General features: G+C 37.8%; 1 protein-coding gene across 1 annotated transcript in view; it reads left to right on the forward strand.

Annotated features, from left to right (window-relative positions):
• LOC136873843 (beta,beta-carotene 15,15'-dioxygenase) overlaps nucleotides 1-14,837 on the forward strand; it is a 169,767-nt gene that overhangs the window by 120,552 nt on the left and 34,378 nt on the right. Inside the window, exons 4-5 of the mRNA XM_067147122.2 lie at nucleotides 4,124-4,246; nucleotides 10,966-11,122. Of these exons, the coding sequence (XP_067003223.2) occupies nucleotides 4,124-4,246; nucleotides 10,966-11,122 (280 nt within the window). The remainder of the gene's footprint in view (nucleotides 1-4,123; nucleotides 4,247-10,965; nucleotides 11,123-14,837) is intronic.

A 14,837-nucleotide genomic window follows, 5' to 3' on the forward strand; every position in this document is an offset into this window, starting at 1 on the left:
ATCAAACAGAGGAAATGCAGGAGTAGGTTTAATAATAAAAAAATAGGGCAGCAGGTAAGTTACTACGACCAGCATAGTGAAAGGGTTATTGTTGTCAAGATAGGCACCAAACCAATGCCCGCCACAATACTGCAGGTCTATATGCCTCCTAGTTCAGTGGATGATAAAGAAATCGAAAGAATATATGAAGAGATAGAAGATTTAATACAATATGTAAAAGAAGACAAGAATCTAATTGTGATGGGAGACTGGAATGCAGTGGTAGGCCAAGGAAGAGAAGGTAAAACATTTGTAGAATTCGGGTTGGGATAAAGGAATGGTAGAGGAAGTCTGCTAGTTGAATTCTGCACCGATCATAATTTAGTCCTTGCTAATGTATGGTTCTAACACATAAACGACGGCTGTGCACGTGGACGAGACCTGGAGACACTAGAAGGTATCAAATAGACTTCATTATGATTAGGCAAAGATTAAGAAACTTTCCCAGGAGCAAATGTGGACCTTGACCGCAAGTTGTTGGTCATGAAATGCCATTTGAAGTTGAAGAAATTGAAGAAAGAAAGGAATGGATCTAGACAGGTTGAAAGAAAAAGAGAGTGAGGGATTGTTTCAAGGAACATGTTGCACAAGAACCGAATGAAAAGACTAAAGGAAACGCGATAAAGGAAGAATGGACAGTCGTGAAGAATGAGATCAGTAGGGCCGCTGAAGAAATGTTAGAAAGAAAGAAAATAACACTTAAGAATCAATGGATAACTCAGGAAATACTAGATCTGATTGATGAACGACAATAATAAAATAATGCAAAAAATGAAGAGGGCAATAAAGAATACAGGCGATTAAATAATTAAGTGGATAAAGAATGTGTAGGACAGCAAAGGAAGAATGGCTGAAGGAGAAATGCAAGGATGTTGAAGGTTGCATGCTCCTAGGAAAGGTAGATGCTGCATACAGGAAAATCAAGGAAACCTTTGGAGGAAGGAAAATTAGGTATATGAATATTAAGGGCTTAGATGGAAAACCACTTCAAGGGAAAGAGGGCAAGGCAGAACGATGGCAGAAACATATCCAACAGTTGTATCAAAGTAAAGGCGTAGATGATATTGTTCTGGAACAAGAAGAGGCTGTTGATGCTGATGAAATGGAAGACCCAATTTTGAGGTCAGAATTTGACAGAGCTTTGAGAGACCTAAATAGGAACAAGGCACCTGGAATTGATGACATTCCCTCTGAATTACTGACTCCTTTAGGAGAAACCAGCATGGCGAGGTTATTCCATTTAGTACGCAAGATGTACGAGACAGAAGTGCCATCCGATTTTCGGCAGAATGTTATACCTATTGCCAAGAAAGCCGGTGCTGACAAGTGCGAAAACTACCGCACCGTTAGTTTAGTATCGTACGCCTGCAAAATTTTAACACGTGTTATTTACAGAAGAATCGAAAGAAAAGTTGAATCTGAGTTGGGAAAAGATCAATTTGGCTTCAGAAGAAATGTAGGAACACGTGAAGCAATCCTGACCTTACGTCTGATCTTAGAGGATCGAATTAAGAAGGAGAAGCCCACATACATGCCGTTCGTAGATCTAGGAAAAGCATTCGATAATGTTGATGGGCCAAGCTACTTGAGATAATGAAGATGATCGGGATCAGATACCAAGGACGAAGAATTATCTACGTGCAATCTGTATAAAAATCGGTCCGTAATGATAAGAATCGAGGTTTCGAAAAAGAAGCAGCAATCCAGAAAGGAGTGAGGCAAGGCTGCAGTTTGTCCCCCCAATCAAAGTGGAATTTAGAAAGGGAATCACAATCCAGGGAGAGGAAATCTAAACACTGAGATTTGCCCACGATATTGTTATTTTATCTGAGACGGCAGAAGATCTAGAGAAATTGCTGGAAGGTATGGACACAGTCTTGGATAAGAAGTACAAGATGAAAATAAACAAGTCCAAAACAAAAGTAATGGAGTGCAGTCGAACGAAGTTAGGTGACGCAGATAATATTAGATTAGGAAATGAAGCCTTAAAGGAAGTAGATGGATATTGTTACTTGGGTGGTAAAATAACTAACGATGGCAGAAGAAAGGAGGGCATAAAATGCAGATTAGCACAAGCAAGGAAGAGCTTTCTTAAGACAAGAAATTTGTTCACTTCGAACATTGATGTAGGAATTAGGAAGAAGTTTTTGAAGTCTTTTGTCTGGAGCATGGCATTGTATGGAAGTGAAACTTGACGATAACTAACTCAAAAAGAAAGAGAATAGAAGCTTTTGAAGTGTGGTTTTACAGAAGAATGCTAAAGGCAAGATGGATAAATCAAATCACGAATGAAGAGATACTGAATCGAACTGATGAGAGGAGATCAATTTGACTAAATTTGACAAGAAGAAGAGATAGAATGATAGGATACATCTTAAGACACCCAGGGCTTGTTCAGTTGGTTTTTGGAGAGAAGTGTAAGCGGTAAGAATGGTAGGGGTAGACCAAGGTATGAATATTACAAGCAGATTAGAGCAGATGTAAGATGCAGCAGTTATGCAGAAATATAAAGGTTAGCACAGACAGGGTGGCATGGAGAGCTGCATCAAACCAGTCTATAGACTGATGAATCAAACAACAGCAGCCACTCTTTCCATTGTCGCCTTAGTTAATATAATCATTAGATTTTTTCAGTCTATCAAACACAAAATATAAAATTTCAGAAAACACTATAACATACATTTTATCAATAAGAGAATAACACTTGTCTCAGAGCAGAGCGACAAACTTCAGCAGCCGGCACAATTCCAATCCTCACTGCTAGATGGGGGATTCATTCCATTCCTGACCCAGTCGAATGATTGGAAACAGGCTGTGGATTTTTATTTTCAAGAGAATGACAAGTTTATGCAACGTAAATAATTTTGTATGTATATGCACGTTATAAAAGTACCAAGCAGAGTGGCTGTGTGTGTTAACACGATACGGCTATGGAGCCAAGTTCTGCATTTGGGAGATGCGTGGGTTCGAGCCCCACCGTCGGCTGACCTGAGAATGGTTTTCCATACTTTCCTACTTTCACTTCCAGGCAAATGCCAGGACAGCTCCTATTTATAGGCCACAGCCGATTCATTCCATGTCCTTACTCAGTTTCATTCACCATCATTCATTTCATCTTCATTAGCTCCTCAACTGAGGCTGGCATCAGGAAGAGCATCCAGCAATAAAAACATGCCACATATTATAAGAAATAAATTGACAAGAGGGTCCACCTTTTCAATACAATATATCAAGTAAATAATATTATATAAGTCTTGGAACTAGTTTCAGCCAATTAGTGGCCATCTTCAGCCAAATAAAAATTAAACAGATTATGTGATAACTAAAATATATGTATACCAGACAAAGACAATGTTGCAGGAATAATTATAACATTAAAATATGTATATTAACAAAAATTATGGTTATAATGTCTTTAAGTTGACTTAGGATCTCAGGCAAAGAAGTAAATCTGGAAATGACAGCCAGAATTAGGATTGAATAAACATAGAGGAAAGAAAATATAAATGAGAAAAATTATTTATGAGACTCACCTCTATAGTGAAATGTAATGTCTTGATGTAGAACAAGCACTGACTTGCTCGAGGAAGCAGGCAGGCCATGTAAACAAAGGAGTGGATAGGCAACAAGCACCGACTTCTTGTAGGAAACAGGCAATTTACATTGCCTACATTGTCTGGTATACATACGTCTTAGTTATCACATAATCTGTTTAATTGTCCTTGGACACTCCTGGCACTAAAAGCCATATGCCTTTTAATTTCATCTGTTTAATTTCTGTTTGGCTGATAATGGCCACTAAGTGGCTGAAACTAGTCCCAAGACTGATGTAATGTTATTTACTTGATATATTGTATCAAAAAGGTGGATCCTCTTGTCAATTAATTTCTTATAATTGCACTTCAATATGGAAAAAAAATGAAATTTATAGCTTATAAAGACTGTAGATCAGAGCATGGAATATTGTTATTAACGATTTTTTTTTTTCAGGTATATTGTAGTATTTTTAGAAATCTGGATTTTGTGTTCAACAGACTTCTATTTGCTCTATGTAACATCAAATCAATGTAATTATATTTTTCAGATACCCGATCTCACAGATAATGATGCAATCAACCTGTTTACCTATGAAGATGCTCTGTATGCTGCAACAGAAACGTATAATATTCGAAGGATAGATATTAATAATTTAGAAACATGTGAGAAAGTAAGTAATTTTCCTTAATTTTTGGTAGGTGAATGGGTAAAGATAAGGAACACAACTATATTCTGGTGTCACTTCTGTATTTTTAAACCAAATCACTAAAGTTATCTTTTGCTATTTATGCCATAGCATGAAATTTGTTTTTCCATTCCCTGACAGTAGAAAGGTATGTCAAGCTATTTTGTCTTTCACTTCATCGTTATGAGAAAACTGTTTGCCTTGTAGATGTTCATTTATTCTCTCAAAATGGTTGAAGTCCAAAAATGCCTAGTCCATGCTATATGGTGGGTGGTTGTTTGAGTCTCTAAATTAATGACACCATTTCTGAGCTTGTTGCATAGACATAACTAACTTTCCTTAGACAGGCATAATCTTCCACTGAGGAGTGCTAATTTCCATACTCTCCTCCCTCAGAGTATGAACCACAAGAACATACCTCCTTCCGTAATCACTTGTTCAGAACCTTCGTCATTTTATGATTATCACTGTGCGAAGGCCCTGTTTCAATGACTTGTGCATTTATGTGCTTTTTATTGGTGGAACTACAAACTAGCAAATACATAAGTTACAATGAGTTCTATTCCTTTCTTTCTGAGCAATAAAATAGGGAATACTTTTTAACTTACTTTCATGTAAAACATTCTGAAAAAATTATATGTTTAGGAAACACTTTTATTTCCTTTTCTATCCTTTGCATACACTCTTTCTCTTCCACAGCTTATCCCATCTTCATCTATTTCAACATATTTCTGCTCCTCATTTCCAATTGTCTTACGCTCAAAATTTTCCAGTCCCACTTCCGGTTTTTGCTGTTCTTCCTATACACTCTGCTCTTTGTACATTAACTTCCTGGACCTTATTCCAGCATGACTTTCAAATTCTACCTACAACAGATTTCTTATCAAGCTTTCAAGTTCTCCAAATTATGATCTCCTCCTCTCTTTCTGAATTCATGTCTACTCTCTACTCTCAAGGACTAAATCTTAAATTTCCTCTTTTTGTTTTCCCACCTGCATACGACAACCTATTCCCGTTTTCTGCTACCAGACTTCCATAAACCTACCAAACTCATCCTCTCACAAGAGACTGCCCTAATACAACACCACCTCACTCTTCTCTCATTCATCAGAATTTCACTCCTTATCTCAGATGAAAATGTGGCACCCATTTCCACCAAAATTCACAAGGCCAACACCAAACGTTTCCAGCATGCTACATGATATTTCCATAAGATGAACACAGCTTGCATGGATTCTGTTAAAGCAGGTATCCCTCTCTCTCACACCCAGTATATCCAACTAACACCCATCTGTTAAGCTCCTCTCCATCTCTGGAAGATCTCTTCATCCTACCTAAGCCAGCTGCACTAATTTCCAGTCTTCCAAGCTTGGTATCTGCAGTCGCTTAAGTGTGGCCAGTATACAGTATTCAGGAGATAGCGGGTTCGAACCCCACTATCGGCAGCCATGAAGATAGTTTTCCGTGGTTTCCCATTTCCACACCAAGTAAATGCTGGAGCTGTACCTTAATTAAGGCCACAGCTGCTTCTTCCCACTTCTAACCCTTTCCTAGCCCTTCGTCACCATAAGACCCGTAACCCATAATGTTCTGAACCTCTCATCTTACACCCTCACTGATCATGAAACATCTGTCTGCTCCAGAGGTGTCAATTGCTGCCCCTCTAAAAATCTGCTCCATTTCAAAATTTTGCTGATGCCCACTCTTTTGTAAGGGAACTCCACCATTGCTTCTGGTACAAAAACAGTTATTCATCACCAACTGATATTGAGCCATCCTAACTCGCTTCAAGAGTCCATCTAGTAATGAACCTCAAACCCTACCACTTGAACATCCCCTTCAGTCTAATTTCCTCATAACCAGTCTATCTGACCCCAAATTCCTAGCCTCTCTTCTTGGCCAACACAACCTGATAAAGGACAAATTCTGTGCTCTGTGGAGACTACCAGACAATCAGGACATCATTGTTCGCCCCGCCGGAAAAGAATCGACTATAGTTGTCATGAACAGCCAAGATTATAACCGTGAGGCCCTATACCAACTTTCTAACTCAACCTCATAATTGTGTGCCCCTCAAAACACACAATCAGAACCTTAAATTAACTGCTTACATCAAATTGCGTGGACCGCACGAGGGTCTATGTGAATCCTCTAATCAGTCTCCTCTTTCCAGACCAGTCCCATATTCCCAAGTTCCACATTCTTTCCATGATGCATAATGCCAATAATCCAGGACGCCCCATCAGTTTCACCCACAGTTGTTTCACAGAACCCATCTCGGCATTAGCTGATCAACATCTTCAACTTTTCATATGTTTGTTGACTCGTACATTCATAACACTGGTCACTTTCTAGAACACCTTATCGCTCTTCCCAAACCCCTTCCCCTCAGACTGCCATCCAATTTCTATTGATGTCACTTCGCTTTACACGAACACCCCTCATGTGAACAGACTTAGGCCCAACATATGACAACTCATTGCCTTAATCCGTACTTCCTTCCTCATCTACCTCGCACAGTACATCCTAACCCACAAATTTTTAACTTCAAGGGGCAATTATTCTACCAGATTTGTGGCACTGCTATGGGCATCAGGATGGTCCCATCTTGTGACAACCTATTCAAGGGAAAATTCAAAGGATTTCCTCGCTACTGAACTTCTCCAGTCCCTAGTCTGGTGGAGGTTCGTTGATGATATCTTTCTCCTGTGGCACCATGAAGCAAGCCTACTTGACTCACATCTGCACTGCCTCAACTCTAATTACAGTGTCCACTTCACATGGCAGATCTCCCCCCACATCTCTCACTTTCCTTGACACTGACCTCTACCTTCAGGATGGCAGAATCAACACCTCTGTACACAATCAACCTCATTGTCCATATCGATGTATAACATAAATGGATAAATAAACAACAATTGCACCACCTAATTGATACAATATATCTTGCCTTAAGCAAATTTGTAAATTAGTAGTACATGTTTCATTTAATCTTTAAACATCATCGGCTACAAATATGTTTAGGTGAAAAATCTTAACAAAGGTATAAAGACATAGTCTTCATATATGGTCTTAAAACATTCTCTAGTACTTAAAACATTGAATATATGATGAACAGATGAGAGGGAGGGGTGGGGAGTGTAAGGAGGGGTGACTATATCTATCCACTGATTGAAAAGGTTTCGTTCCTTAAAAACTAAACATAACAATATGTCTGAATGTTCATTTGAAGGGTCTTAGACTGATCTTGTAACCTCAGATTGTTAAAAACGAAGACATATAAAGCGTCCTCTTGGGTCACAATATCCTTTCTCAAGTTGCTGACCATCTCAAATGTGATGAGACTTGTCGTATATTATGTGGATTTAAAACTTCATGAGAAATTACTTTTGCAGTAGCTGGTCAAACACTCACATTCCTATTTTCATTCCTTGGTTGCAGGTCAAGTTACAAACCAACAACCACACCAGTACAATCAATTACATAACATCTCACTACAACTGTTTGAAGCTGGGTATAATGCAGCGTTGCCAGGTACCCAGAATCAAAATATGGTACAGATGTGTGATCAAGGAAATTAACAGGCTTATATTTTTTTTTGCTAGTGGCTTTATGTCGCACCGACACAGACAGGTCTTATAGCAACAGTGAATAGGAAAGGCCTAGGAGTTTGAAGGAAGCGGTCGTGGCCTTAATTAAGGTACAACCCCAGCATTTGCCTGGTGTGAAGATGGGAAACCACGGAAAACCATCTTCAGGGCTGCCGACAGTGGGATTCGAACCCACTCTCTCCCAGATGCAAGCTCACAGCCGTACGCCCCTAACCGCACAGCCAACTCACCCGGTGGCTTATATTCTACATGTTACAAATTTCATTTTAAAATGATACGCTTATTATTATGTTGACACCATAGTGCAGTTTATTAATGCATACCTTAACATTTATATATGCAGACTGAGACTTACAGTACTGAGCAAGATGGCCACACGGTTTGGGTCATGTAGCTGTGAGCTTGTATTCGGGAGAAGATGGGTTTGAACCCCACTGTCGGCAGCACTAAACATAGTTTTTCGTGATTTCCCGTTTTACACCAGGATAATGCTGGGGCTGTAGCCTGTCTTAAAGTCATGGTCAATTCCAGTCCTAGCCCTTTTCTATCCCATCGTCACCGTAAGACCTGCCTCTATTGGTGCAACGTAAAACAAATAGGAAAAAGAACTTAGTTTAATTAATTAGTCACACCAGTTCTTTCAATTTCAATATATTTTCATTTGTCTGAAGTGCTGTTAACAGCTTTTTGTCCTTCTTAGCAAATTCCTATAACTCTCTGCATGACATTGAAGAAAAATTTACAGAAATGAACGGCTCAGACCTAATCAAGTCAACAGAACATAATATTTCTCACAGTTGACATTTTCACACGAACATGCGGTGAACTAGGACTACCTCAGGTAGCTGTCTGTTATTATGTGTCTTATTCGCCAGGATAGACAAGCCAAGAATTGCAACAAAAGAAACAGAAAATAAGAAACAATTTTAAAAATCTACAAAATCACACCAGATAAAGAAACCAAGGGGTGAAGAAATCTATCCTCTTTGAAGGGGAAAAAAGGCTGTTGGTACTTATCAGAGGTGGAAACACTGGCGTCTTTCTCTTGAGGTTCAAAGTACGGGACAATTGCCATCCCAGATAGAAACTGCCCAAGACGTGGGACGTTTAACATGAATACGGCACTGTCCCGTAAAATACGGGACATCTGTCAACTCTGGTCTAATGTCTTGTTGGTATATTCATTCTTGCAGGTTAATACTGTAGGTAGTATAATTGTGAACTGTTTGTGGCAGACCACATAACAGATTGGGATGTTCTCTCATTGTCAGGCTGGCTGTTTGTGTTCTAGCAAGAACAAGTTTTAAGAATAAGTAATGTATTAAACTGATGTATTTCTTGTTTTATCTTTTTAATGTTTTCAGCAGCTGAAGATGATCTCTATGAGATTGAAACCAGTACTGTATTAATGTATTTTTAATGCAAATATATACATTTAAACAAATAAAGTATTGATTAGGCGGGAAATCTCAATTTATAACTGTGAATGGTACTTTTTGGTAAAATGTCTCCCTTTACAATGCAATTATTTTTATTCTTTTCAAAATAACAGTATCTTAATAAAATGGGAGATATTTTGTCCCCATGGGGACATCTTCAGCCAGAGTTAAAAGACAAAAACAGAATAAGGATATATTAGAAAACACATTACAAGACACTAGATGTTTCTAATGAGTGTTCTGCCCAATACTGATTAAAAGAAATGCTACAACCTAACAGTGAAAAAATCTTGAAGTATAGGTCTTGATGAAAGTTCACATTCCATTTTTTCTGAAAGAAGGCTGATTCTATACAAAAATTATGAAACAATAGGAGGAATGTTCCATTAAAAAGTATACAGACTGGCTGCTGGGCTTCTTTTCACAAGATGTAAGAAGGAAGGAGTCTGAAAGGAAGAAACAAATAGTTGAGAAATGAGCTTGAATAATCTTACCATGGTGAACACTGTTAAGGTGACAATACGGGCTTAACTAGGAAATTTATTTCTTGTAATTTACATATACGAAGCACCACTTCCACCAGTAGCACCAGCAAATCTTATCACACACAAGCTTCACTTCATCCAACAACATCTACCAGCTTCAATGCAGACTCTACCCAGCTTTCTACTTTGGCTTAACTACCAACACATTAGCCAAACGAACATGCGGCCACTGCAGTACCTGCAAAACCTTTAACATGGACCTTCCTGTCCCCATTTACACCTGGACCATCGATTTGCGGTCTACCCTGGGTTGAGATTTTCTTCTCAAAAATCATGTGATGTCAGGAAGGACAGCCTTAAACCCCAACCCAAACCCAAAATGAGCCTGGGTCACTGGAAGCTGCGATACGCTGAAGATAGTTTTCATTGAAGGAAGACACATTACATCCCTTCTCACACTTGGTTACTTCTGACGGCATTTCTAGCAATTAAGTTTAATGATGGTGAATAATGTTGATACAGAGGAAAAATAGCAGAATTATCAGCCATGGAAACAAAGTTTCTAAAATTACCTGTAGGCTATACAGCAGACAATGAGTTAGCAAAAGTCATCTTTGTACAGGTCATGATTGCACCCTGGGAGGGGTGGAAGGTAAAGGCTTCTTCTATAAGTAACCTCGGCAGTTGATGGGGTAGAGTGGTTAGCTCAACATCCAGCCGCCTTTGCCCCCAGGAATTAACCTGGTACTCATTTTTGGTGTAGGCTGAGTGAACCTCAGGGCAATGTGCACCTCTGAAAGCGGAAATCTTATTTCTTCATTTTTTGACTTCCTGATGGGGAAACGAACCCATGTCTTTCCGGGTGGACCGAGCACACCTTTACTGCCTTGGCCAGGTAGACCCTAAACAATGACTTCAGGATACATTTATTTTTTTGTCTTTTAATTTCCCTTCTGAATAGGAAGCCACTGACCTAATCATGTACCTCAATGTGTCTTATATTCAATATCTGCAAAAAATACATAAGTAAGCTACATGGAAAGTTGTTATCTTTCATGTGTTAAGTGAAATTATTTCCACAGAACATGCAGGAATTCTTGTTAACTTTGGTGATTTTTACCAGATTCATTATAGTGAAGCATGGGGTATGATGAACTATTATGTTCCAGGTAGACCTAAACAAACTTGTAGGAATCCATCTAAGCAGCCCACACTCATACCAAGATAAAGACGGTAACTGCTATACTATTGGCACTTCCTTCACTACTGGAGGGAAGTATCATGTTGTCAAATTACCTCCAGCAGGGTCAGGAAAAGCAGAAGATGGTGAGTACTTTTGCATAATATACCTGTGAAATTGCAATGAATATATCCTAATTAGAAGAACTTTTTTCCTTGATAAGAGGCATAATATTTTTGCATTAATGATAAACGTGATAAAAATATATTTTGAAGCTATTTTAAAATATCTTAATGGATAATATGATTCTGGTTAAGAAAACAGTGATTTTGTTTTGGCAAATTATAGCAAATTAAAGTGATAAAGACAGTTTAAAGTGAAATGTACATATTTTGCAACAAGTGCAAAAACAGCAGCAAAATTAATGGAAAATAATGAGCTTGAAATTGTATTCCAATATCACATGTGTGAAGGGAAATGGAATACATAATAAAAATTTCTCAATTCAACAGAAGTACCTCTTCATTTTAATATTTCAGGAAATTCCTTAATGGTATTATGATAAAGGGTTTTCCTGTGACTTTCTCAACATTTTCTTTCACTGCAAGCCCAATTAAAAGATAGCGTGCTAACAAGTTATCCAAAGTTATCAGTTATAGTCGGGTAGAGTGAAAGGGCAATGTTCCCTTATAAAGTCCTAATCAAGATTTTGTAAGTAATAATGAATGATTATTTATATTTTTCTCTTTATATATTCTATCTTTCAGATAAATAAATCACAAGTTATACAAATGAGACCTTTTTATGACTAATTTCTGAAAATTATTACAGCAAAATTCAAGCGAAGGGGCATTGCCTATTTCATGAAATAGCACAGAAAATGATTTCCTTTTCTCAAAATCGTACATAAATTAATGCAAAAAATCATGCCTCTATCTATGCTCCATTAAGTCTGCCCTTATTTCCACTTACTTTTGCTTGGCTCCTTTTTCCATTTTCCTAATACCATATACCTCCTTTGGTCAACACCCTTGATGGTGTAATACAAGCCCTTAAAAGTCTTTAATTTTCCTATTCATAACCCTTCTCTTTCTTTATCCCAAATACTGAGTACCCCTTTTAAGACCAGGCATGTTTAAGAAGACTGTGCCTAAAAAGACCACTTGTTTACCTGCAGTTTTCCTTTCATAAATCAATACTGTAATTAAGATTTCTAAATCATTTTTCAAAATGTTTTGGGTACTACCATTTTTCATAGCAATTACAAGGAAAACAGAAATTAATAAAATAAATATTTTAAGAACATTTAGATTTATTTCTTTATTATTATGATTATTAACAACAACAACAACAAATACATCACAATTGGGAAATATTCCGGTGGCAATGATCACTTACAGTAGTGTGATAATAAAGTTAAAACATAATTACACAACAACAACTACAACAAGAGTAGAACAAGCAATTCCACAGAAAGAAAATACAGTATTACAAGAAATACTACCAGTTTAACATTCTAAATCAAGTATTATCATATATATATATATATATATATATATCACACACAACTTAAATATTTCCAGTGCTTAACACTACGGCTTCCAATACTGTAGGTTGAACTTACTACTAGCTTTACATTACAACACCATCATATACAAATTTCATTTCCGAAATATCGCCAGAGGGTATTTTTAGCAAGTGCAGCCATTGGCGATATAATGTCGATTGGTCTCTTTGGTAAGCAATGGCAGTATATAGCCAGTTGGTCTTGTAAGGATTAAGGAGACAGAACTGTTCTTCCTCCTTCTTCAGTCCTGTGGCTGATGATCTTAATGTAAATACCAAGAGAACCTAGAGAACTCAAACTAGCAAACATGAGATATAGTACTGGATGGGACTGGGAAGGAAGTGGCTGGGGTTTTAATTAAAGTACAGCCCCAGTATTTACGTGGTATGAAAATGGCAAACCATGATCAAAGAAATCACAATAAATGCCTCATCCATGTGATTTACAGGCTTCAAATTACTGTATTTAGACCTACCACTACAGCCATCACCCTCAACAGCTATTATTCGTCTCCAAATACACAATTTTCCATCTTAACATACCATTTCTGGTGACTAAACAAACCAATTCTTCTGTAGAACATATGTCCACACAAACTGCAGTTTATATAATATGGTGGAAGGCATGGTTGAGCTTGATGAAGCTTGCATACATGCTGTTTGTGCTGATGGAGATGGCTCCGAGATCACAGTGTGTGGATCACTTCTGTCAAGTTGTGATCCTTCTTAAACAAATTCACACTCCAATGGCATTTTTCCTGCTGTTTCATCCTCTTCACGTCCAACGATGATGGAATAAGATGGTGGGAGCAGGTTTTGTGCAAAACTGGAAGCTCCTAGTCTGGATCTGCATTTTGGTGGCAGATGTGAAATGGTCATCTCTCCGACATCCTGTGACTAGATTCACAATTAAGTAATTTATTTTCCACCTAGTTGATACAATGATTGCTTAAGGCAATTTAATGCTTAAAAGTGGTACATGTTTCGTATATTATCAACATCTTCAACCACATAACACTGTTTAGATGAAAAATATATAAATTGACAAAGTAATGCTTTAGAGGAAGTGTCCTTAAAATTAACATAAGATTGACAACATTAAAGCAAACAAATAACAAGAGAAAATATATAATTTATAAATATATAAATGAAATGTCGTATGGCTTTTAGTGCTGGGATATCCCTGGACGGGTTCGGCTCGCCAGGTGCAGGTCTTTCTATTTGACTCCCGTAGGCGACCTGCGTGTCGTGACGAGAATGAAATGATGATGAAGACAACACATACACCCAGTCCCCGTGCCACTGGAATTAACCAATTAAGGTTAAAATCCCCGACCCGACCGGGAATCGAACCCGGGACCCTCTGAACCGAAGGCCAGGATGCTGACCGTTCAGCCAACGAGTCGGACAATATATAAATATATAATTTATATATTTTCTCTTGAGTTATTTGTTTGCTTTAATGTTGTCAATCTTATGTTAATTTTAAGGACACTTCCTCTAAAGCATTACTTTGTCAATTTAGATATTTTTTATCTAAACAGTGTTATGTGGCTGAAGATGTTGATAATATACGAAACATGTACCACTTTTAAGCATTAAATTGCCTTAAGCAATCATTGTATCAACTAGGTGGAAAATAAATTACTTAATTGTGAATCTATTGAAGTGCGATACGGACCATGAAGCTAATTTTATGTAATCCTGTGACTATTCAGGAATCTGGTCCTGTACCTGTGATTAGGCAGGCCTATTTAGGATCACTGCTGCCCAAGGCACTAGAAAATGTTACTGTTTGAACAAGAAAGTCTTAGACACAAGGTGGCCTACCATTATGTGTAACAATCAAATATTTCAGCCATTGTATGTACTGTTCCAAATTCATACTGTCAAATTCTTACATTTTTGCACTACCGATATGTAAGTATCTATCAGATAACATAACTTACCAACTTGTGCACAGTTCTATTCTCTTATCAATTTATCTTTTAGGAATTATATTGCTAGTGACTGGAACTGAACTTAGACCCTGAAAGGAACACAGTGAAGAAATTGGATGCCTTCGAATTTTTGACACAAGAGGATTCTGCATTTGAGATGGGTGGTCTGAGTCACAAATGCAGAGATTATCAGAAGAGTGAAAAAGGAAAGAAAGTTCTGAATGCAGTGGAGATCAAGAAACTGCAATGTTTGGGTCACTTGATGCAAGTGATGCTACAGTGTTGATCTGTGAAGGGAAAATATAAGGCAGGTTAGATGATGTATGTTCTGGCTGGACAAGTTTGTGATATAACT

This window comes from Anabrus simplex, chromosome 1 (assembly GCF_040414725.1).
Source record: "Anabrus simplex isolate iqAnaSimp1 chromosome 1, ASM4041472v1, whole genome shotgun sequence".
Taxonomy (NCBI): Eukaryota; Metazoa; Arthropoda; class Insecta; order Orthoptera; family Tettigoniidae; genus Anabrus; species Anabrus simplex.